Source organism: Perca fluviatilis, chromosome 2 (assembly GCF_010015445.1).
Source record: "Perca fluviatilis chromosome 2, GENO_Pfluv_1.0, whole genome shotgun sequence".
Classification (NCBI taxonomy): domain Eukaryota; kingdom Metazoa; phylum Chordata; class Actinopteri; order Perciformes; family Percidae; genus Perca; species Perca fluviatilis.
The window spans coordinates 551,539-577,070 of record NC_053113.1 but is presented as its reverse complement, the minus strand read 5'-3'; the positions used below and the strand labels follow the sequence as shown (position 1 = coordinate 577,070).

The following is a 25,532-nucleotide window of genomic DNA, read 5'->3' as shown; positions in this document are numbered from 1 at the left end:
TTGGTGTTCAGCTAATTGAAAACGATGACCCTCTGAGCTTACTTTTTTCAATTTAATTATTGAATATACTTCTTTAAATCCTTTTAGATTAAGTGGTGGTACATTGTCAGATAGAAGCTGTGAATCTCTGTCTTCAGTTCTCAATCTCCAAGTTTTCTAGTCTAAGAGAGCTGGACCTGAGTAACAACAACCTGCTGTATTCAGGGGTGAATATAAGTTAAATATTTAGTTTTTTAAATTATTTTTATCATAAATGTTTAATCAATGTGACAGCCATATTAAAGGGATTCACTGTATCGCTGTCTATCTTCTTCTATAAGACCAATCAAATTTAATTTCTTTTTTCAACATTAACATAATATTCTTTCATTTTATGCTCAAATGCAACCTTTTATTGTTATGTACTACACTACTCAGGCTTATGCATTGTCAATGCCGGAAAGAGAGGTGCGCTCAGAAAATTTAAAACAGTTAGAGACCGATAACCCTGTTAATATTCTCTGATGGGTATCTTTATGAATGATAGGCTATAGATTTTCAGCGGAGGGAATTGTGTATCTTTGTCAGCTGCTTGAGCCGTGTGCTGCCAATGTGCACATCGGTTTGAATTATATTTTTATATTTTTTATTTGCTCTCATGATCACTTACCACTGCCAACTGATAATAGGCTAAAGCAACAACAGTTTATAAGAAACAGTGACCCACTCCGAAATGGTCAGACAAATGAGATAGATAGATAAATAGATTTTTATTGATCCCAAAAAAATGGGAAATTACGGTGTTGCAGCAGCAAAATATCAGACACACAGCACACATACAGAATATACATTAAATAATAGGATACAATATGCATGAAATAGTAATAGAATGCAATAAAAGTACAACTATTTAAAATATATACAAGTTGGGAATACAAAATTTACAACTGATTCACTAGTATTGATAAAGATGTAGATAAACCTATTGTGCAAGGTGCATTTAGTGCAGCTGTGATGTATATGCGTCTTATCTCACACTCAGTGATGAAGTGTTAAAAAGTTTAATTGCCTGTGGTATGAATGATTTCTTGTAGCGGTCCGTGCGACATCGAAGCTGTCGGAGCCTCTTAGAGAAGGTGCTCCTCTGTTGGACCAGTGTGGGGTGGAGAGGGTGGTCGGGGTTATCCATGATAGATAACAGTTTGTTCAGTGACCTCCTCTCCACCACAGCTTCAAAAGTGTCCTGTTTGCAGCCAATAATGGAGCCAGCCTTCCTGATCAGTTTGTTCAGTTTGTTTGTGTCGCTGGCTCCGATGCTACTGCCCCAGCAGATGGCGGAGGAGAACAGAGCGCTGGCCACAACAGGCTGGTAGATCATCTCCAACATTCTGCTGCACATTTTGAAGGATCTCTGCTTCCTCAGGAACTATAGTCTGCTCATCCCCTTCTTGTAAACAGCAGTGCTGTTGACTTTCCATTTCAGCCTGTTGTCGATGTTGACACCCAGGTTTCTGTACTCCTCAAACATGTCCACATCTCCACCCAGAATGCAAAGGGGCTGCAGAGCCGTTCCCTTCCTCCTGAAGTCAATCACCATCTCTCTGGTCTTATCTACATTCAGCAGCAGGTGATTCTTACCAGCCCACTCCACAAAGTTGTCCACCAGCGCTCTGTACTCACCCTCCTGTCCATCCCTTATACACCCAAAAACTGCAGAGTCATCAGAAAACTTCTGTAGGTGACATGACTCTGAGTTGTACTGGAAGTCTGTGGTGTATAAGGTGAAAAGAAAAGGAGACAGCACAGTCCTCTGCGGAGCTCCATTACCACTCACCACCACATCAGACAAAACACGGTCCAGACGAACAAACTGTGTCAGTGATCCAGGAGACTGTGGCCGCACCAAAACCCATCATCCTCAGCTTCTCACACAGTAGCAGTGGCTGGATGGTGTTGAATGCACTGGAGAAATCGAAAAATGTGATTCTCACAGTGCCGCCACTGCCATCCAGGTGCAAATGAGCTTGCTGCAAATTAAAGCAACTCAATGTTTAATGCCAAATTATGAACCAACTGCATGACCAGTTTAATCCCCAAACCGGCTATGTAGCCACAGTGTAATCCACGTATGCCCTGCCTTGTGCAGGCGCTCTCTACCCAGGTGCCACCCCTTGCCTAAACAAAAACAGAGTATTTCCAGAAATTGAGAATGCGTTTTTCTGTTGTGTGATACATGTGAGAAAGGAAAACTGTGCTGCAGGAAAAGTCTGTACAGCCTGGTTTCCAAAGAGTCTGTACAGCATATTAGAAACCACTGATGCCAGTCAGCCAAAATGTGCACTACTTCAGTGCTCGGATGAACCAACTCTATTGTGTGTGTTCAGTCTGTCAGGCTGTATGATCTCAGAGGAAGGCTGTTCTTCTCTAGCCTCAGCTCTGAGCTCCAACCCCTCCCATCTGAGAGAGCTGGATCTAAACTACAATCATCCAGGAGACTCAGGTGTGAAGCTGCTGTCAGCTGGATTGAGACTGGACACTCTGAGGTATGAACAGAAATACAGACAGTCTCTCTTCTGAGTGAAGGTATATGAAGTTATTTTTGACTTTGTTTCTTCCTGCAGGGTGGACAATGGTGGACGACAGTGGTTGAAACCTGGTCTGAGGAAGTGTGAGTGAGTTTTTAGTTTTTGTTTATTTATTTTCTCTTTTATACTTTATTTTTTCCAATACCATTTTCATATATGGAGCTTTCGAATTTACAATTTGTGATAAAGAAAGATTACAATACATATTCAAAACTAAACAAACAAAAAGAAAAACTGGACGAAAAAAAAAAAAAAAGGTGTGAATGCATGTGAGTCTCTTGTGCGTCAGTTATCAGACACTAAGAGCCATGATAAAGCATTGGTATATGAACCTTTACATTTAGCGGACTTCTTTCTAAAGACTAATGGAAGTTGTCTTCCAGAGATCAGACTTGATTTTCTTTCAGTAATTGTCAGTAGTAGAGATGTCCCGATCACAGTATCAGATCGGAGCTGATTTAGTTAGCTGATCGGGCATCGGCATTCACCCCGTTTACCTTATTCCGTTCATGTACATCAGCTTGTAGTGATCGCTGCCTTTAATCACACGCCCTGCGCCAAAAATGCACCGCCAGACTGCCTGGATGCCCACACTTTCCAACCAACATGGCGCAGCCACTCACCAGTGTCTGTCCAGAGAGTGTCTCGTAGCTTGCAGCCCCTTGGTAGCAAGTAAAAAAGTCAGTCTTTAGTCACCCCTTTTGTTTACAGAAGCAGATTACTCCAATTCTCCACACTTCTTCCGTGATTCCACCAGGAAACCACGCTTTCAGGCCATTATTCCCTGGAGCCGACATCGGTAAACACAAGAAGAAAGTCAAAGATTGAAGTTTAGTTTTCATTGTCCAGCAGGGAATTTGAGACTATTAATTCTTTGGTTTGGGGTTTGCTGGGATCCTAAAGAGACAACACGGTCTCACGGATGTTTGTGAAATGGTTGCCTTATTTGTAATCTATTGATTTGTGTACACGGACATGATTATCTTGTTTATTTCGTGGTGGTCAGCACGTAATGGGAAGTGCATCTATATGGAGGTTGGGTTTAGGAAAAGAACAACGGTGAAATGAAACGCCACACACGGGACACAATCCCCGGTCTCCGGGGTGAAAGTCCTGTGTTCTTTGACCCATCCACCACCCCAACCAACCTCCCTGCGCGAATTTTCGGCTTTTCATACTACTCTCGTGAAACGAAACGTGCTTCCCATTGAAATACATTACTTTAAATAACATTCTCACCACCACGAAATAAACAACATTAACTATGGTGTACACGTATCAATAGGTTAAAACACAGAAAACACTTAGTTGCTGCACTAAGTTAAATGCATTAAGCTTAAGACATATTTTAGTTACTTTGTTTACTTAGTTATTTTTGTAAACAACATATGTGTGCAGCTCTATTATCTGAGGAACTACAAGAATCGGATTGGGACCTGGTAATATTTAAAAGATCGGATCGGGAGTCAAAAAAACTGATCAAGACATCCCTAGTCAGTAGTTGTCAAGTTGTTAGTGATAACTGCAGTTGTATTGTTTTTTTCCCAATCAGATGTCTGTGAACTGGAACTGGACACAAACACAGTAAACACAAAACTCAAACTGTCTGACAACAACAGGAAGGTGACACGTGTGAGAGAGGATCAGTCATATCCTGATCATCAAGAGAGGTTTGACCTCTGTCTTCAGCTGCTGTGTAGAAATGGTCTGACTGGTCACTGTTACTGGGAGGTCGAGAGGAGAGGAGAGGTTCATATATCAGTGAGTTACAGAGGAATCAACAGGAGAGGAGCCAGTGAAGACTGTGTGTTTGGATGGAATGATCAGTCCTGGTGTCTCAGCTGCTCTGATGGTGGTTACTCTGTCTGGCACAATAAGAGAATTACACCTATCACCACCACCTCCTCCCACTCCTCCTCCTCTTTTCTTTCCTCCGTCTCCCCATTCTCCTCCTCTTCCTCCACCTCTGTCTCTAACAGAGTAGGAGTGTATGTGGACGTTCCTGCTGGCACTCTGTCCTTCTACAGAGTCTACTCTGACTCACTGATTCACATCCACACCTTCAACACCACATTCACTCAACCTCTTTATCCTGGGTTTGCATTTGGGTCAGCTGGTTCCTCAGTGTCTCTGGTTCCTCTGTAGGAGTGAGAGTCACTCCTGTGGACAGAAACACTGACTGAAGATCAGCTGCTGAAATCAAAGTTCAGTCTGTTCACCATCACACACACTCTGCACTGTGAAGCAGATCTGAGACTCAAATTAATTTGTCTCATCAACATTTTAAAACTATATTTTCTTACATTTTCTTTCGTATATTTTTGTGGTGCATCTCCTCCCCCTGCAGTCACAGTGTCCTCGGGTCAGACACCAAGCTGCTCCTGGACCAAAAGCTGATGCAGATGGGGAGAATGCTTTCCATGGTGTAGCGGTAGAATAGCTTATGACAGGACGTGGTTTGTTATCATATCACAGCTGAGGTGTGTTGTTCGGCCCAAAATATAGGGAATCTTGATTTTTTTTCATAGTAAGCATTTCATTTTATATTTTTTTAAAGATTTGTATATCATAATGCTACAGTTAGGTGCAATGTTTCTACAGTTTGAGTTAGTCTGGCTGGAAGTGGTGTCTGGCACAATAACAGAGAAACGCCCATCTCTTCCCCCTCTGTCTCTGGTAAAGTAGCAGCGTATGTGGACGTTCCTGCTGGCACTCTCTCCACATTCACTCAACCTCTTTATCCTATATGTTTTGGCTCTGTTATAGTTTGTCTGGTTCCTCAGTGTCTCTGTGTCCTCTGCAGGACTGAGAGTCTCTCCTTTGGACAGAATCACTGACTCAAGATCAAAAGTGCAGTCTGTTCAGCATCACATACTCTGCATTGGGAAGCAGATTTGAGACTCAAACACAAATCACTTGTCTGATCAACATTGTAAATTTTCTTTCTTATATTTTATGTAATTTTTTAATATTTTTAATTTGAGGTGTATCTCCTCCCCCCTCCTCACAGTGTCCTGGTTCAGAGGCGAGCAGCTGGACCACACGGTGATGCAGTTAGGGAGGATGCTGTCGATGGTGCAGCGTTAGAATCACAACAAGCCGTGGTATGTTTTGATTATAGCACAGCTGAGGGAAGACAACCCTTAACTACAGGGGAATTTGGATTTTGTATATGCCAACATTTTATTTTGCTTTTAGAGACTTGTATATCATCATGGTATAGTAAAGGTCTCTGCTCCTACTTTTTTAGTTAATTTTCCATTACACATTTTAGTTGTGATACGTATTTTATCAATTGACACTGTATACATACAGTTTGAACTTTTGCAAATTGCTTTTTGTTTGCACAAACTCTAAAGCCTTCTTTCCCTTTCTAATCTAATCAATCAATCAAATCAAAAATAACTTTATTTTTCCGGTGAGGGAACTTCGTTTGTGGTCAGGCACCGTCAAACACAACATCTAACAATACATAGTCTGTATTAATCATACCAGAGAATAAATAAATGCTAAATACTAACATACTAAAATAAACTAAGAAAACCCTGAGGGTAGAAGTAGAGGGGTGGGTAGGGAGAATAGTTTGAAGTCTTGATCGATCGATGGGGGTGGTTATTGTTTGTTGTTGTCTGATGGGTGCTGGCACAAAGGTGGACATGGATCGTTTGCACCGTAGGGGATCCATTGTACATATTTTGTTAAAGTGTCTTTTTCACTTACTTTTTATTGTAATTTAACAACTCTGTATTCATGTTCTTGAAGATAGCAGTGATTTGCTTTTATTGTTCATTTCCTTTTTAATATGTTTATGACAATAAATCACAATCTGAATCTGATTCTGGTTGTATTGTGGATAGCCTACATTATTTGTATTGCTTCTTGTTCTATGTGACAAAATAAAGCCGTCTGATATACATATTGTTATACATGTTGTTAGAAAGTTTGTCAATTAAGTTTTATAAACATATAAAAAGACAGTATCAAAACACAGAATTACATTTAATTTTACTATCTATTTTATTTAAACGTGTTTGAACCAATCATAATTCAAAATATACATTAGGTCTGTCGTTCTCCAGTTTTCACAAATTTTGCAGATGTAAAGAATCTTTAACAGCATCAGAAAACAATATCTTCAGATTTACTTGTCATGTTAGTCCCTGTATTAACAGACCTGTCAATCACCTATAAATTACTTATAACAGTAACTTACACCGAGCCATTAGACTCAGACCGTCAATCATACATGCTCTTACATCATCAATGTAAGAGCGAATGAACAGAAAAAGTAATATTCGTTTAAATCAAGTTTATTGCAGGTTTTTTCACAGGATTGCTGGAATTATGACATTAATTTTGTGCATAAAAAAAAAAACATTTAAAAAATAGTTTTTTGTCCACATTTGGAGTTGAATTGTTTTTTTTTTTTAGGCTAGCAGTTTCCATAGGCTTCAAGTCTTTGTGCTAAGCTAAGCTAAACATGTCCTATCTCTCAGGGTCTTACAGTATTGTTTCTATTCTTTATACACGGACGGCATCCTCCTGCTGTCCAGAAGCTGCAGGTTCCATCATTTCCTCTGCAGACTGCTCCTCGGTATCGCTGAACGTCTGCTTTCTGCAGCGGGAGAACATCTGGCGGAGCGTCTGTCTGAAAGGCGAGTAGAGGTAGAAGCACAGCAGGGGGTCAAAGCAGAGGTGGAGCACACTCAGCAGCAGCGTAGACTCCTTCCCCAGAAACAGCTGCCTCTTGGTGTGGCAGTCTGTGATGACTTTGGTCTGGGTCAACGTGTACGGCGTGCGGACCACGTGGTAAGGCACAAAGCTGAGTATGTAGGCCAACGCCACAGCCGCGACGCTCCTGGCCACCCGCCGGGCGTGGACCCAGAGTTTGGGGTCTTTGCGGCTGCCCAGGAGTCTTTTGAGAGCCAGGCCGCTAGAGATGAGCACGGCGGCGGAGGCGTTGACGAACAGCGCCGTGCAGAGGAAGATGGTCAGGGCGTGCCAGTGGAGGCTGATGTCAATCTTCAGAGACGAACAGCTGAGGTACCGCTGCTCCTGCAGGGACAAAGTTTACATTCAACAGATTTTAAAGGTCCCATGGCATGAAAATGTCACTTTATGAGGTTGTTTAACATTAAAATGAGTTCCCCCAGCCTGCCTATGGCCTCCCAGTGGCTTGAAATGGCGATAGGTGTAAACCCTGGGTATCCTGCTCTGCCTTTGAGAAAATGAAAGCTCAGATGGGCCGATATGGAATCTTCTCCTAATGAAGTCAAAAGGAGCAAGGTTACCTCCCCTTTCTCTGGTTTGCCCGCCCAGAGAATTTGCACCCCCAGAGAGAGAGACATCACAGTTTTCAAACGAGCAAAGTGGCAGTTGGTCAAGGCCACACCCCCACCCTCCACCTTGCCCCCCCCCTCTCCTCCTTAATAGCTACAGACACAGAAATGGCACATCCTAAGAAAAGCTCATTGTGGGACTGGCTCTAGTGGCTGTAATTCTGCACCAAGGCTGAATTTCAAGAAAGAGACTTCAGATACAGTATTCGGGGACCACTAAGGTCTATATAAAAGAGACTTCAGATACAGTATTAGGGGACCACTAAGGCCTATATAAAAGAGACTTCAGATACAGTATTAGGGGACCACTAAGGTCTATATAAAAGAGACTTCAGATACAGTATTAGGGGACCACTAAGGCCTATATAAAAGAGACTTCAGATACAGTATTAGGGGACCAATAAGGTCTATATAAAAGAGACTTCAGATACAGTATTAGGGGACCACTAAGGTCTATATAAAAGAGACTTCAGATACAGTATTAGGGGACCACTAAGGTCTATATAAAAGAGACTTCAGATACAGTATTAGGGGACACCAACAAGTCTGGGACTCTCACCCAGGAGACCCAGGTCCGTGTCCCATGTGTCACTTAAGTGAACAGGTTTTAACCACACCCACAATCTTTTCTAACCTCAACCCTTGTGCCCGTCCGTGCCCCTCGTCACACCCATCACAGACGTTACTAGACTTAACTGTTGAGATTCCAAGGACTCAACAGGCAGACCTCAAGCCGACTGTAAAAGTGTATTTCTCTGTTCTGACCACTAGAGGCTACTCTAGGTCTAATCTGAGACCGTGCTTTAAAATATTTCAACAGACACCAGCCAGACGGCTAGAGCATGTTCTGGCTTTTATTACTACATATGCTCCATCAACAGGGAAGCTGGTCAGGGTGTAAATGAGATCATTTTACAAGAGATACCCAACTATTGCAAGACCACAGGATTATTGCGGTTTACAGTAGAAACTTGTTCATATTACATAACCATATTTATTCTGATCTTATAACACTGCAATATATTTGTTGTCCTGTCTATGCACCACCTGTCTATACCTGTCTACACTTTTCTGCGGTTTTGCACTTCTGGTTAGATGCAAACCGCATTTCGTTGTCTTTGTACTCTGCACAATGACAATATAGTTGAATCTGATCTAATCTAAAAACAAAAACCTGCAAGATTAACTGGTTAAAGCCAAAATTAAACCACTACCAACCCCAAAACCATTTTTTTCAAACACCAGACCTGGTTGCACAATAAATATAACAAAATGTGTTCAGAACAAAACATCATGGGAGCCCAGATTACAGTAGTTGGGTTTATTTGTAAAAAACAAAATGTGGTTTACAATCTTCCAACCCAACATCCCTAACCAAGAGCTCCTTTAATCTGAATTTAACCACTTTTATCCCTTTTTAAATTGCTTCTTAGATATCCAAACCTGTTTTTTTAACCCTCGTCTTGTCCTCCGGCCCACTATGCAACTTTTTCTGCCGCTTTTTCCAACGTTTTTGTCACTTTTTTCGTCATTTTTGTCACTTTTTTCCAAGTTTTTCTTTTCCCTTTTCCCTATGTTTTTGTTGTTTTTTCCACAGCGTTTTTTCCGTCATTTTTGTCACTTTTTCCAAATTTCTTTTATCAATTTTTCTTCAAATGCTATACAATTGAATAAAACACACAAATTCAAAGAAAGTAATGAACTGATCATTTATTTTACTTGTGGAGAGCATCGTAGGGAACCATCCACGTTATTTTTTTGGACATTTTGGTTGATAGAAACCCAAATTTCAGTTAAAAAGTTACAAGGGGCCATCAAATCTGCGTGAGGAGGCAGGTTGGGAGTGGGGGTTAATGGGTAAAACAACCACAGGACTTTCATCCAGGAGATACTGGCTCATGCCTTGCTTGTCATACGTACATGTTTTAACCCCACCCACAATCTTTTATAAGCCTAACTAAGCGGTTTTACCCTACACAGTTAACAATGACACCAAGGTCCTATTTCAAGCATGCACGCGTTTTCGGCACGGCTCGAGCCGCGCCTGAGACGTGCGTGCCACGCAGGCAAGTGTGCACGCTCAAACCTGTTAACATGGGAGCCAACATAAAAACGGACACGCAACGCAGCTGACACGCTCACGCCACGCAGCCAGTGTGCAGGAGGCCTTAGCGTCAGTATTTTGTTGTTAAGTTGGGAGTGAGAATGTGCTGGAACAACAGGAATGTACCAACTCTTCTTCGTCCTGGGTTTTGGTTTTACTGAAGCTACCACGAGCCGACATTAAGCAGCAGTAGTAGTGGTAGTAATACACTGTTCTTTAATGTTTGATGTAAAGCTTTTTGAATTGCCCTGGTGCTGAAATGTGCTATACCAATAAAGCTGCCTTGCCTTGCCTAATAGCCGTAGTAGCAGTTTTGTAGTCCGTAGTATTGCAGTACCTGAACGTGCTGTATGGGCAGAGCCATGTTGGGCACCATGATGAGCAGCAGCAGCAGCCAGACGACCAGCGACAGCAGCCTGGCGAAGCCGACTTCCTGCAGCCGCAGAGAGCGCACAGTGTGGCAGTCCTGCAGGAGAAGAGAGGACATTTAGGTTGCTTTCACAACTACCTTGTTTGGTCCATTTCAACCGAACCCTGGAACGTTTGGTCAGGTCGTCCGGTTGGTTTGGGGCAGTGTGAAAGCTCACACGAAATCTGGTGCGGATCAAACAAACAAACTCTGGTTCACTTGAAAACGGGGGTCTCTGTTCACTTCAGCCGAGACCGTGATCCAACCAAGAATAGAGCATTAACTAGCCTGCAGTTTCAACCTTTGAAGAAATATTTTATTAACAAAATGAGTGTATATAGGCCTTAGTGGTCCCCTAATACTGTATTTGAAGTCTCTTTTATATAGGCCTTAGTGGTCCCATAATACTGTATCTGAAGTCTCTTTTGTATAGACCTTAGTGGTCCCATAATACTGTATCTGAAGTCTCTTTTATATAGGCCTTAGGGGTCCCCTAATACTGTATCTGAAGTCTCTTTTATATAGGCCTTAGTGGTCCCCTAATACTGTATCTGGAGTCTCTTTTATATAGACCTTAGTGGTCCCTAATACTGTATCTGAAGTCTCTTTTATATAGACCTTAGTGGTCCCCTAATACTGTATCTGAAGTCTCTTTTATATAGACCTTAGTGGTCCCCTAATACTGTATCTGGAGTCTCTTTTATATAGACCTTAGTGGTCCCCTAATACTGTATCTGAAGTCTCTTTTATATAGACCTTAGTGGTCCCTAATACTGTATCTGGAGTCTCTTTTATATAGACCTTAGTGGTCCCCTAATACTGTATCTGAAGTCTCTTTTATATAGACCTTAGTGGTCCCTAATACTGTATCTGAAGTCTCTTTTATATAGACCTTAGTGGTCCCCTAATACTGTATCTGAAGTCTCTTTTATATAGACCTTAGTGGTCCCCTAATACTGTATCTGGGGCCAGTATCTCATGCACACCTTCTCATTCAATGTGTTTCTTGATTTTCATGACTATTTACATTGTAGATTCTCACTGAAGGCATCAAAACTATGAATGAACACATATGGAATTATGTACTTAACAAAAAAGTGTGAAATAACTGAAAACATGTCTTATATTTTAGATTCTTCAAAGTAGCCACCCTTTGCTTTTGGTGGTAACTCTGCAAACCCTTGGTGTTCTCTCAATGAGCTTCATGAGGTAGTCACCTGAAATGGTTTTCACTTCACAGGTGTGCTTTGTCAGGGTTAATTAGTGGAATTGTTTCCCTTATTAATAAAAAAAGCAAAGGGTGGCTACTTTGAAGAATCTAAAATATAAGACATGTTTTCAGTTATTTCACACTTTTTTGTTAAGTACATAATTCCATATGTGTTCATTCATAGTTTTGATTCCTTCAGTGAGAATCTACAATGTAAATAGTCATGAAAATAAAAAGGAAACGCATTGAATGAGAAGGTGTGTCCAAACTTTTGGCCTGTACTGTATATATATATATATATATATATATATATATATATATATATATATATATATATATATATATATATATACTCTTACCACATTGGTCTGTAGTATTCTCTCTACTACTGCAGTACTTTTACAGGGATGTATTTATATGTAGTACCATAATGAAACATGTATCACCTATTTTGTACTACAATATTTAATGATTGTACGAACGATGACACAGTGAAACTATGGGTAGCTTGTGTGTGTTGACATTATTGTCCCCCTATCCCACCCCAAAAACACACAATAATGTCGCACATCAATTTACTGGTGGGAGCAAGTCTGCTTTGTAAGGGTTTACGTTTTTGCAAGGCACTGTATCCGTGTCAGGTTCTCATTAGGGGCTGAGCCCCCCCTAAAGGTCTGATCCTAGAATCACCCCTGGGAACGTCCTTGATATAGACTACTTTGAACCCTACCTGCAGGTAGCGGTCGATAATGATGAAGGCGAGGAAGGCGATGGAAGCGTAGAGGCTGATGTAGATGGTGACGGCGCTGGCCTGGCAGTGGAAGACCATGAGGCTCCACGGCGCCCCCCCGAGGTCCTTCAGGATCTTAAAGGGCAGAGCGAGCAGCAGGAGAAGGTCGGCCGCCAGCAGGTTGATCAGGTAGACGCTAGTGCTCTGCTGCTGTACAAACACAACCACAAATACCTTCACAAACTGCAGAACATTTACACAACCTCAAATAACGTCACAAACTGCATAACATTTACACAACCTCAAATACCTTTAAGAACTGCAGAACATTTACATAACCTCAAATACCTTTAAGAACTGCAGAACATTTATATAACCCAGTGTTTCCTTTAGGATTTTGTTTAGCAGTGGGGGCAGGTCCAAACAAACCCCCACCCTCCCTCCCATGAAACGGAGCTGACACTTTGCTGCAACACAAACTAATATATTTATTCACCTCTATTCACACACACACAATAAGGCATATTCCCAGTTGTGATTGAATTGTATTTTTTGAGTTATTATATAGGCCAACTTTGATCTTGACATATAGGCTGAGCATTCTGTAGCAAATAACAATAAATGGACTGTTAATTACATTATCTTAATGCTGTGTCACTACTTCAGCATGTAAATAATGCACCTAAAGTACAAACGTTCTCCGACATGCACTCTAACACAGCAGCCCTATGTCTGATACCGTGGGGGACAGAAATGTTGCCGTGGGGGGCAAATCAACATAGAGGAAACACTGTAACCTCAAATACCTTTAAGAACTGCAGAACATTTACACAGCCTCAAATACCTTTAAGAACTGCAGAACATTTATATAACCTCAAATACATTTCTAAATAAAATCCCAACCTTGTTTCAGTTTATGTATCTGTATCATAATCATCCCAATATTGCACTTGTTCCAGGTCCACGCTCTTCATCCGGTGTTACTTATTTCATCACAGTCTCTTTTCTTAATATACATTACTCCAGATTAGAGATGGCCCGATACCATTTTTTGCTTCCAGATACCGATTCTGATTCCTGAACTTGCGTATCAGCCGATACCAAGTACCGATCCGCTACCAGTGTGTCATATATTTTATTATGTTCAAGCAACTGTATACTACTATCCCTGTATGGATGTGATATGATGTATAACAGCTGTATACTACTATCCCTGTATGGATGTGATATGATGTATAACAGCTGTATACTACTATCCCTGTAATAATAATAATAAATTGAATTTATATAGCGCTTTTCATGGACTCAAAGTCGCTTATCCATCACATCCATCTGTATGGATGTGATATGATTTATATCTTTGTTGTCGGTCTGGCTCAGGTTAAACTCTTTGTAAAACATGAACAAACACCAATAACGAATGCCTCAGAACGTTCTTTTACTCTTTATTACGTGGTATCAGATCGGTGCATAAACTCCAGTACTTCCCAATACCAGCGTTTTAGGCAGTATCAGAGCCGATACTGATACTGGTACTGGTACTGGTACTCGGTATTGGAAAATCTCTACTCCAGATCCTCTGACTTCTTCTAATCTTAAATAATTTTCACCTTATGTCACTTTACTTTTACTTAAAGCTGTAGTAGGCACTTTGTTTTTGGTATCATTGGGCAAAAATTCCATGATAATCTTTCGGCATATTGTAATTCAGATGGTCTGAGAGAGAACTAGACTACTGCCTTTCCTCTTGGCCCTGTTTCAGGCTTTAGAAAATCTAGCCCATAACGGAGAAGAGAGGCCAATAACACGTCATTACAGAGAGAGAGAGAGAGAGAGAGAGAGAGAGAGATAGAGAGAGAGAGAGAGAGAGAGAGAGAGAGAGAGAGAGAGAGACAGAGAGAGAGAGAGAGAGACAGAGAGAGAGAGAGTGAGAGCGCGTTCCTATTGGCTGTTCTGCACATGCATTGCCCGTGTAACCAAGAAGGAAGAGCAGCCGTCAGAGGTCTCACTCTTAACTTCAAATTCTGGCGTTTTTTGTTGTTGTTGTTTTCTACCCACTGCAGCTTTTATAGACATAAGACAGCCAAAGACATAAGACTCTCCTTCTCCAGAGAAGGAGAGTCAAACCCGGGCCCGCTGCGTCGAGGAGTACACCTCCATATATGGGCGCCTGCTCCACCAACTGAGCTACCTGATAACAGTTTCAGTTCCTCCTGCAAAAACGTAGTCCTCCTGTTGTCCTCGGATCACATTTGACCCCTTTTTCAAAGTTTTTATATCAGAAATATCGGTTTCTTTCAACCACATTCCCCCAAAAATAACAATAATAAATAATAAAAATTGATGATCACTACTTTCATAGTCTACACCAGGGGGTGTCAAACTAATTTTCCCAGAGGGCCACACTGGAAAATGAGAATCACACCAAGGGACAGACATGGAGAGTTTATTTGATTTTGTTCAGACTTTTTGTGGCTTTCTCAGACATTTGTCACCTTTTTGTAAATTTGTTGCTTTTTGTCGCATTTTTGTTGACATGAAGTCCTACAAACGTCATCAAAAGAGTTCCTTAGTCATCAGAGAATTTAACAAATCAAGGTTTAACAACAACCTGTTTCTCAGTCTGAATATGAAAACTGTCTCTCTGCTTCTGGGGGAATTTCTGATTCTCAGAGTCGGAAAATCTGCCAAAATTCTGCTTTGAATGTCACGTAATTGCATTTAAAAAAACACTTTCCTGTGTTTTTGGTTATTGTGAACCCAAATTGATATAGGGGCCGGATGTAAATCTGCAAGGTGCCAAATTTGGCCAGTGGGCCTTGAGTTTGACACATGTGGTCTACATAAAGCTTCCTTTAATCTTAACTATTAGTCAAAATAAAAGATTTAAAAATTAGGCATTATTTCATGTAAATGAGGTGCAGTGACCATAAATGTAAAAAAGAGTGTAAAACGATTGGTAATAAGTTGGCTAAGAAGACGTAAGACAGACCTGGAGGAGACTTTTCAGACTACTTTATGCTTTATAAACAGGCAACCAAAGCCAGGTCAATTTTGGTCGATGGGAAGACAATTCAAGGGTTAAAGAGGGCTGTCTTGGGCACCCTGTTTACGTCTATGCATGGGGGAACTGAAACTGTTATCTAAACTGTTATCTATCTATGTTCTCGTCAAAGCTTGGGACAATAAAGAATTTGCAGAACACAGGAGTTTATCGCCACCTTCATCGGTTCTTTTGCAATGGTAGAGCAGCCACTCCCATGTTCTGCGAGGTGACATGTCTGTTTTTTGCCAAAGGAGTCTGGTGACTTTGACAGAGAGAGCAGAGATAATGGCTTCACTTCCCCGTCATAAAGGGCTGTCTGACAGCAAGGTACAGCGCTGAAAATATTCAAAATATAGCGTACACTTGAACTGATATAGATGTTTTTAGGTGTCTAAAATGTGTGTCCACAGCATGACGTATGGCGTTGCTTCCGAGTCGGTATTCCTGCCTGCTTCTCCAAACTTGTGTCGTGCCAACCGCAGTGTACCTAACACCCTGACTATGGAGAAGTAGCTCCTACAACCACACTTCAACGGATCCGAACTAAACCTTTAAAGGTCCCATGACATGGTGCTCTTTGGATGCTTTTATATAGACCTTAGTGGTCCCCTAATACTGTATCTGAAGTCTCTTTTATATAGACCTTAGTGGTCCCCTAATACTGTATCTGAAGTCTCTTTTATATAGACCTTAGTGGTCCCCTAATACTGTATCTGAAGTCTCTTTTATATAGACCTTAGTGGTCCCCTAATACTGTATCTGAAGTCTCTTTTATATAGACCTTAGTGGTCCCCTAATACTGTATCTGAAGTCTCTTTTATATAGACCTTAGTGGTCCCCTAATACTGTATCTGAAGTCTCTTTTATATAGACCTTAGTGGTCCCCTAATACTGTATCTGAAGTCTCTTTTATATAGACCTTAGTGGTCCCCTAATACTGTATCTGAAGTCTCTTTTATATAGGCCTTAGTGGTCCCCTAATACTGTATCTGAAGTCTCTTTTATATAGACCTTAGTGGTCCCCTAATACTGTATCTGAAGTCTCTTTTATATAGACCTTAGTGGCCTGAGACGTGCGTGTCACACAGGCAGCGTGCAAGCTCTAACCTGTTAACATGGGAGCCGAAATAAAAACGGACACGCCACGCAGGCAGTGTGTTGCCGGCCCTAACATCTTCGTCGGCAGAAGTCCTACCTCGGCTCTGGGGCTGCGGATGAAGGTCCACAGAGACAGCAGGTTCCCAGGCAGACCGATGACGAAGACAAGGACGTACAGGACGATGAAGGGTCCCATCTGGTCGTTGACGATGCACTTCTCCGTCGCCGCGGCGGCGGCGCCGCTGGTGTTGGAGGAAGGAAACATCATCGACAGCTTCACCTGCAGCTGAAAAACACGATGTTAGCTGGGTTAGACTCTTAACATGTCAAATGTAGTCTTAAAAAAAGGAGAAGCTGAAGAAGTCTTTAGCAGATGATTGGTGGTTTAGACGACTATTCTTCAATGGAAAGAGGAAGAGGCATGTAGGAAGGTAACACACTTTATAGCACTTTAACACTTAGAGACACTGGTGTAGTCTAATGTATTGTAGTGGGTATACTGTGCACTGTATATGTATGGGCCTATACTGTATATTTGGGCCAGAATGGGCCTTTTTGGTGTCATATCAAAATGGGGGTTCTGGGTGTCCTCCCGCAGGAAAATTTTGAGCGTCAAAGACTTCATTTCCTTCATTCTGACAAACTTTTATGCACCAATTTACGGTGGAAATACCTTTATTTTAGCCTTGTGAGACCGTCCTGATCTGGCGAGCTCCAGTTTTCCACTTACAGATCAGTCTGGCATCTTGAGATAGAGAAAATTTGGAGCCGTTCGCCAAACGACCGACCAATCAGCGTTGGTTTGAGGCGAGTTTAGGTGTGACGCAACGAGAAGCGACTGTTCAGTCTCAACAACACGGCAGCTTCCACGGATGAGATGAGCGTAGCTATCGCAGCAAGTTTTATCCGAATTAGAAAATATTCCTTCATTGAAAGAAGAGCAAAACAACTGCACTGGAGGCTTTTCGTGGAGGAAAAGATGTTTTGCTCTTCTCCCGACTGGTTTCGGCAAGAGTTTGATCTGATTGGTTGATTTGGCCTGTCTATCGCCAACATAGGTGGTGATAGACAGATGGTTTATCCAATCAGCTAACCAGTATTGTATCCCCTTCTCAAAAGTTCTCCAACAGAAAGTTCCCAGATGGATATGCCGAGCAAATGCAAAGCAATCCATCTGGCGGAGTCAGGTTACCTTTATTTAGCCTATTCGAAGAAATATAATAGAAAGTATGTTGTTGCGTGTCATTGGGCATCTTTAAGTGGGTATATGGAAATCCTGGAGCTTTCTTAGTGGGTATACTGCTTATACCTGCGTATCACGTAGACTAAGCCACTGCTTTGAGACTCTGTCAACTTTTGGTAATTTCTTTATTTGTGTATTTGTCTGATGCAACAGCATTTGAATGAACAGTTGTGGGACAGTTGTCTGTTTCTAGGTCATCGTTAATCTAGTCTGGATCAACGGACGTACATTTCCATTTCATCTTCTGCTCTCTGTTTCTTGCCGTTCTCAAAATCCCATCGCTTTGGGAAACAGCAACAACCTTCAAGCTAGCGAGCTACACGCTGAAAATGTCAAGTTTTAAAGGTCCCATGGCATGAACATTTCACTTTATGAGGGTTTTTAACATTAATATGAGTCCCCCCCAGCCTGCCTATGGTCCCCCAGTGGCTAGAAATGGTGATAGGTGTAAACTGAGCCCTGGGTATCCTGCTCTACCTTTGAGAAAATGGAAGCTCAGATGGGTTGTGCGTATTCAAAATATATCAAAATTATAATGGAAAGTATGTTGTTGCGTGTCATTAGGCATTTTTAAGTGGGTATATGGAAATCCTGGAGCTTTCTTAGTGGGTATACTGCGTATATCTGCGTATCACGTAGACTACAACACTACACGGAGGTGACAGACAGACAGACAGACAGACAGACAGACAGACGGGAAGCTCAGCTGCAGCTGCAGCTGCAGCGCGCGGAACAAACTCTGCGGTCAAACCCAAACCTCCTGCCGCAGGTACAGGAAGTCATAAATCAGAAAACTTGTTTCTCACAAATGCAGCTACGATTGCAAACAGGATTTAAAAAAAAACTAAATATAAAAATAACCACGAAATAATAATTGTACGCGGGAAACGACTGACAGCAAAATACTTTCACATAGAGCAAATGTTCTGTTAATCGACAACGTATCATTATATACTAGGGGTGCACGAGTCACGAATCACGATTGTCACGATTCAAAATTTGCGATTAAAAACAGATTCACAGTATGTAAATGTAGTTACTATTTTTTTTTTTTGTATGTCAATTCCTTGTAAGTGTTACTTACTTGGCAAGAAATCCTTTTTCTCGTTAAACTTCCCCTGACATTAGTATCAATGCCAATGACTAACAATGTGTAGGTGGTTATGTCTGGTTTTCATAAAAATAACATACTGTTAGGGCTTGCTTGGTATTTCTGTTGTTAGTCACATTTTATGGCATTTCCAACAGTCGCGGGTTAAGTGTGTGTGTGTGTGTGTGTGTGTGTGTGTGTGTGTGTGTGTGTGTGTGTGTGTGTGTGTGTGTGTGTGTGTGTGTGTGATGGCGCGCCAGCAAATCCCATAAAAGACCAACAAAACCAACAATGTGTTAGTTTGTGTCTCAATACGTTGGCTTCCTGTCTGAGTCTCTCCGCTCCGGTCCATTGATTCCTACTTAAAATGTACATCTGGTCCTGGTCTCGCATAGCCAGCTCTCTCTCCACAGCACTGTGGAGGAAGTGCTGGCTGCACCACAGATGCATTCTGGGATAGGCGAACTCTGGGTTGTTTGCATTTCTATAAACTAGTGCTGTCAGTTAAACGCGTTATTAACACCGTTAATGCAAACCCATTTTAATGGCGTCAATTTTCTTATCGCGAGATTAACGGTCTTTTTGGCCTAGCAAACTTTGTCGTTTTTTTCACATGCTGTTGCAACAACTAGTAACGTTAGAAAACTACAACACCTCACCGGATCTAGCTAGACCGGAAACAGAACAAGAGGCACGCCACACACACCGGTTTGGGCTCGCGAGCTGGCCAAAGAGTAGTAGGCTAACGTTATGTTTTGAGTGGATGGCGAGCGCGAGACGCCGAAATGGACGCCAATAAGATTCTGAATGGTTTAAAAGTTCACTTTTAAAAAGTTGCCAAATGGTTCCATTGACCAGACCAAAGTGATCTGTGTGTTTGGTCGTTGTGAACTGAACTATCATCGCAGCACGTCCAGTCTGAAATACCACTTGATGGCCGAGCGCACAGCTGATGGCCGAGCACACAGCTGATGGCCGAGCACACAGCTGATGGTCGAGCAACAGCTGATGGCCGAGCACACAGCTGATGGCCGAACACACAGCTGATGGCCGAACACACAGCTGATGGTCGAACACACAGCTGATGGCCAATTGACCTATTCTTGCCTTCCTTCTACCGTCTGTTCCAAGGTTTTTGTCGCCTTTCTTCATCATCATTTCAATTTTTTTTTTCTACCAAAAATTTGACGTTTTTGTCACCTTCTTTGGACCTATTCCTTCCTTCCTTCCTTCCTTCCTTCTTTCCTTCCTTCTTTTCTTTTACTGTATTTTTGTTACAAGTTTGTCGCTTTCTTCATAGTTTTTGTCACTGTTTTTGAAGTCTGTCTGACATATCATAGTGGAGGGAGTCTGGGTGTCCTCCCCGTTATTTTCAGCGTCAAAGACTTCATTCCCTGCATTCGGATACACTTTTACGCACCATTTAAGGTGGAAATACCTTTATTTAGCCTATGTGAAGAAGAAAAACACAGATGACAATTCAAAATATATCAAAAATATAAAGGAAAGTACATTGTTGCATGTCATTGGGCATTTTTAAGTGGGTATATGGAAATCCTGGAGCTTTCTTAGTGGGTGTACTGTGTATACCTGTGTATCACGCACCACTGAGATCCACTGCTCTAGTGAGTGTGTGTGTGTCCGCAGGACGGTGTGTATGGGTGGGATGAGTCAGAATAAACTAGCGTGTGTGTTTATACTGAAGTAACATGTCAGCCAGAGACCCAGTGCGGCTCAATGATGGGTTTGTAGGGCTCAGAGGAGGAAGAGATATGAGCAATTTTCATTTTTCAGATAAACAGATAAGAGAAACTCTCACTCACAGATCAGCATTGTGTCACAGAAGCTGGGTGAAACCAACAGGAAGTGACATCAGGACTTCAGCTTTCTATGAACTCAATATAATTTGGTCTGGGAGTTACAAACGTCAGTGCCCGCACAGTTTATCTTGAGGGAAGAAGCTGTGTTTGTTTTTAGTGAACATCTGGATGAACTGGCTCGTTTCCCTCTCACAGCGATGGGAATTAACCTTAGAGAGTAGTATGTAGAGAGACAACAGTAGAGAGTAGTATGTAGAGAGACAACAGTAGAGAGTAGTATTAAGAGAGACAACAGTAGAGAGTAGTATGTAGAGAGACAACATTAGAGAGTAGTATTAAGAGAGACAACAGTAGAGAGTAGTATGTAGAGAGACAACAGTAGAGAGTAGTATTAAGAGACAACAGTAGAGAGTAGTATGTAGAGAGACAACAGTAGAGAGTAGAATAAAGACAGACAACAGTAGCAAGTAGTATGTAGAGAGACAACAGTAGAGAGTAGTATGTAGAGAGACAACAGTAGAGAGTAGTATGTAGAGAGACAACGTAGAGAGTAGTATTAAGAGAGACAACAGTAGAGAGTAGTATGTAGAGAGACAACATTAGAGAGTAGTATGAAGAGAGACAACAGTAGAGGTAGTATGTAGAGAGACAACAGTAGAGAGTAGTATGTAGAGAGACAACAGTAGAGAGTAGTATGAAGAGAGACAACAGTAGAGAGTAGTATGTAGAGAGACAACAGTAGAGAGTAGTATGTAGAGAGACAACAGTAGAGAGTAGTATAAAGAGAGACAACAGTAGAGAGTAGTATGTAGAGAGACAACAGTAGAGAGTAGTATGTAGAGAGACAACAGTAGAAAGTAGTATGTAGAGAGACAACAGTAGAGAGTAGTATGTAGAGAGACAACAGTAGAGAGTAGTATGTAGAGAGACAACAGTAGAGAGTAGTATAAAGAGAGACAACAGTAGAGAGTAGTATGTAGAGAGACAACAGTAGAGAGTAGTATGTAGAGAGACAACAGTAGAAGTAGTATGTAGAGAGACAACAGTGAGAGTAGTATGTAAGAGACAGCAGTGAGAGTGAGTATGTAGAGAGACAACAGTAGAGAGTGGTATGTAGAGAGACAACATTAGAGTGGTATTAAGAGACAACAGTAGAGAGTGAGTATGTAAAGGAACAACAGTAGAGAGTAGTATGTAGAGAGACAACAGTAGAGGTGGTATGTAGAGACAACAGTAGAGTGAGTATGTAGAGAGACAACAGTAGAGAGTAGTATTAAGAGAGACAACAGTAGAGAGTAGTATGTAGAGAGACAACAGTAGAGAGTAGTATTAAGAGAGACAACAGTAGAGTGAGTATGTAAGAGACAACAGTAGAGGTAGTGTATGTAAGGAGACAACAGTAGAGAGTGAGTGTTAAGAGAGACAACAGTGAGAGTAGTATGTTAGAGAGACAGTGAGAGTAGTATGTAGAGAGACAACACTAGAGAGTAGTATTAAGAGAGACAACAGTGAGAGTGGTATAGGGGACGCAGCAGTAGAGAGTAGTATGTAGAGAGACAACAGTAGAGTAGTATGTAGAGAGAACAGTAGAGAGTAGTATGTAGAGACAACAGTAGAGAGTGATAAGAGAGACAACAGTGAGAGTGAGTATGTAAGAGACAACAGTAGAGAGTAGTATTAAGAGACAACAGTAGAGAGTGGTATGTAGAGACAACAGTAGAGAGTAGTATGTAAGAGACAACAGTAGAGAGTAGTATTAAGAGAGACAACAGTAGAGTGAGTATGTAGAGAGACAGTAGAGTGGTATGTAGAGACAAACGGTAGAGGTAGTGGTGGTGAGTGTGGAGAGACAACAGTGAGAGTGAGTATGTAAGAGACAACAGTGAGAGTAGTATGTAGAGAGACAACAGTAAGAGACAACAGTAGAGACAACACTAGAGGTGAGTATGTAGAGACAGTAGAGTGAGTATGTAGAGAGACAGCAGTAGAGTGAGTATGTAGAGAGACAGTGAGAGTGAGTATGTAGAGACAGTAAGAGTGGTATGTAGAGACAACACTAGAGTGAGTAATGTAGAGAGACAGTAGGAGTAGTATGAAGGGGGCAACAGTAGAGAGTGAGTATGTAGAGACAACAGTAGAGAGACAACAGTAGAGAGACAACAGTAGAGAGTAGTATGTAGAGACAACAGTAGAGAGTAGTATGTAGAGAGACAGTAGAGAGTAGTATGTAAGAGACAACATTAGAGAGACAACACTAGAGAGTAGTATGTAGAGAGACAACAGTAGAGAGACAACAGTAGAGAGACAACAGTAGAGAGTAGTATGTAGAGAGACAACAGTAGAGAGTAGTATGTAGAGAGACAACATTAGAGAGACAACAGTAGAGAGTAGTATGAAAGAACAACATGCTGCCTAACCAAGAGACCAGTGCTCATGTCCCAATGTTGTCCCGCGTGTCACTGAAACGTACATTTTGTAACCCCACCCACCATCTTTTCCTAAACCCAACTGTCCCGCATGTCAGTGAGTACGTCACCACCCAGAGTGTGAAAAGTGACTTAAAGAGTTCCCGACACTGAAGGGGACTTTTAGCGTGATTAAGAAACGCCAAAGGCACATGAGCATGAGAATGTGTTGCACTCCCAACTCTGCCGACACACAAGGCACACTTTAACATCTCTATGGTCGTGGCATGACCTGGTATGAAATTCAACAATGGTGTGTTACAGGAGGCACATGCACATACACAAAGGCACACACACAAACACAGAGGCACACACACAAAACACACACACACACACACACACACACACACACAGACAGACACACACACAGAGGCACACACACACACACACAAACATAGAGGCACACAGACACACAGACACACAGACACACATACACACACACACACAAAACACACAAACACACAAACACAGAGGCACACATACACAGACACAGTCTGGTATTTAACCCGTGGTTTGATCATTAGTCTGTGAAAGTTTTAAAATAAACCTTACCTCCCGTGTGGTGTACAGTCCTCTCCCAGGTCCTCGGACCACGTGTTGGATGCCTGAGGACCGGCCAGGCTTCCAGGTTCCCCCGTCAGCTCCTCGGGGTGCGTTTGATTCGGTGTGCTGCTGCCCCGTTCATGTGCTCAGGGCTGCGGAAGCTGCCAGGGGGAAGGTGTTTTCCTGTCTGTTAGCAGTGCGTCAGTCTGACCACAGGCCACACCTCTCTGCCACACTCACACACACACACACACACACACACACACACACACACACACACACACACACACACAGACACACACACACACACACACACACACACACACACACACATACATACATACATACATACATAGACAGAGGCACACAAACGCAACACACACACACAGAGGTACACAGACACACAAACACACACACATAAACACACAGAGGCGCACACACACACGCACACACACACAGATACAGAGGCACACAGACACACACACACACACACACACACACACACACACACAAACAGCAGGGAGTACCCAGACACACACACATACACACACACACACACACACACCAAACAGAGCGCACACACACATACAGATACGGGGGCACACACACATTCACACATAAACACAGAGGCACACAGACACACACACACACATAAACAGAGGGCACACAAACAAACAGGAGGTGCACAGACAAACAAACACACACAGACACACTCCCTGAATCCCTTCCTGTCTTTCCCTCCATTTCCATTTCTGGGGCCTCCCTGGTTTCCCTTCATTCAGTCCCTGTTTCCTTCCCTGGTTTCCCCTATTTCCTGGATCCTGTCTGGTTTCCTGGGGCCTGGTTTCCTGAATCTGGGTCTTCCTGGTTCCTGGGGTCTGGTTTCCTGGGTCCTGGGGTTCGTTTTCCTGGGTCCCTGGTTTCTGGTCCTGGTTTCAAGTTTCCTGGTTCCCTGGGGTGCCACATGTCTTCCCTGTTCATACCTGGGGTCCTGGGTTGTGGATCAGGTCCACAAGACCTTGGGGTCCACTGGGTTTCCTGGTTCCTGGATCTGGGGCCACCTGGTCTGGGGTTGTCTGGGTTTCCTGGTTTCACACAGATGGGGTCCCTGGTTCCTGGGTCCTGGGGTCCTGGATCCTGGGTTTCCTGGTTTCCTGGATCCGTTTCCTGGGGCCTGGTTTCCTGGGGTCCTGGTTTCCTGGTTTCCTGGGGTCCTGGGTTTCCTTCCTTCTCTTCCTGGGTCCCTGGGTTCCTGGGGTGCCTGGATCCTGGGTTCCTGGGATCTGGGTCTTCCCTGGGTCCCTGGTTCCTCCATATCCTTCCATTTTCCTGGTCCCTGGTTTCCTCCATTTCAGGCTCATTTCCGGTCCCTGGTCTTTTCCTGGGTTTCCTTCCTGGGTTTCCTGGGACTCCTGGGGTTGGTTTCCTGGTTTCCTGGGGTTGGTCACCTGGGTGGGATCCTGGTCGGCCACTGTGGATCTCCTTCCTTCCTCCACTGGGGTCGGTCCATCCAGACTCCATTCCTCTATTTCCTGTGGGATCATCCTTCCTGGTCGGTTGTTCCTGTGTCTCGGGCTGGGCTGGGCGGTCGTTCCTCCGGGGCGTTGGCTGCCTTATTTCCTCCGTTGGTCCTTCCGTGTTGTTCCGGGCCTCTTCCTTCTTTTCCTTTCCTTCCGGGCTCCGGTTGTGCGTGGTTTCGATCCGTTGATCCGGTCTTCGGCTCCATTTCGGCTCCATTCCGGTCCGGGCCATCCTTTTATCCTGGGTCCTCTTCCTTTCGGCCATTTCCGTTCCGTGTTGTGGGGGCCAGTTCTGGGTCAGACCCGGGTCGGCGGTCCCTGATCTGGGACCATCGATGATGGAAGCCCGGG

General features: G+C 42.7%; 3 protein-coding genes across 9 annotated transcripts in view; 2 read left to right on the top strand and 1 right to left on the bottom strand.

The window, feature by feature from the left end:
* Positions 1-25,532, top strand: part of plekhg2 (pleckstrin homology domain containing, family G (with RhoGef domain) member 2) — a 240,143-nt gene that overhangs the window by 136,625 nt on the left and 77,986 nt on the right. The gene's annotated exons all lie outside the window — the stretch shown is intronic.
* LOC120573248 (stonustoxin subunit beta-like) lies at positions 1,245-6,544 on the top strand. The gene is made up of 3 exons (XM_039822853.1): positions 1,245-2,522; positions 2,601-2,647; positions 4,117-6,544. Exons 1-3 carry the CDS (start codon positions 2,377-2,379, stop codon positions 4,707-4,709), a joined length of 786 nt encoding a protein of 261 aa, XP_039678787.1. The 5' UTR covers positions 1,245-2,376; the 3' UTR covers positions 4,710-6,544.
* gpr171 (G protein-coupled receptor 171) lies at positions 6,575-23,905 on the bottom strand. Of its 2 annotated transcripts, XM_039822841.1 has the most exons (6): positions 23,671-23,905; positions 20,657-20,862; positions 16,598-16,786; positions 12,357-12,566; positions 10,345-10,473; positions 6,575-7,619 (listed from the first exon to the last, which is right to left on the bottom strand). In XM_039822841.1, the coding sequence occupies exons 3-6, from the start codon at positions 16,766-16,768 to the stop codon at positions 7,086-7,088; spliced, it is 1,044 nt and encodes a 347-aa protein (XP_039678775.1). In that variant the 5' UTR covers positions 16,769-16,786; positions 20,657-20,862; positions 23,671-23,905; the 3' UTR covers positions 6,575-7,085. The 2 variants fall into 2 exon arrangements, with proteins under 2 accessions (XP_039678775.1, XP_039678765.1); XM_039822831.1 differs by lacking the exon at positions 20,657-20,862 and having other exon boundaries at positions 23,671-23,904.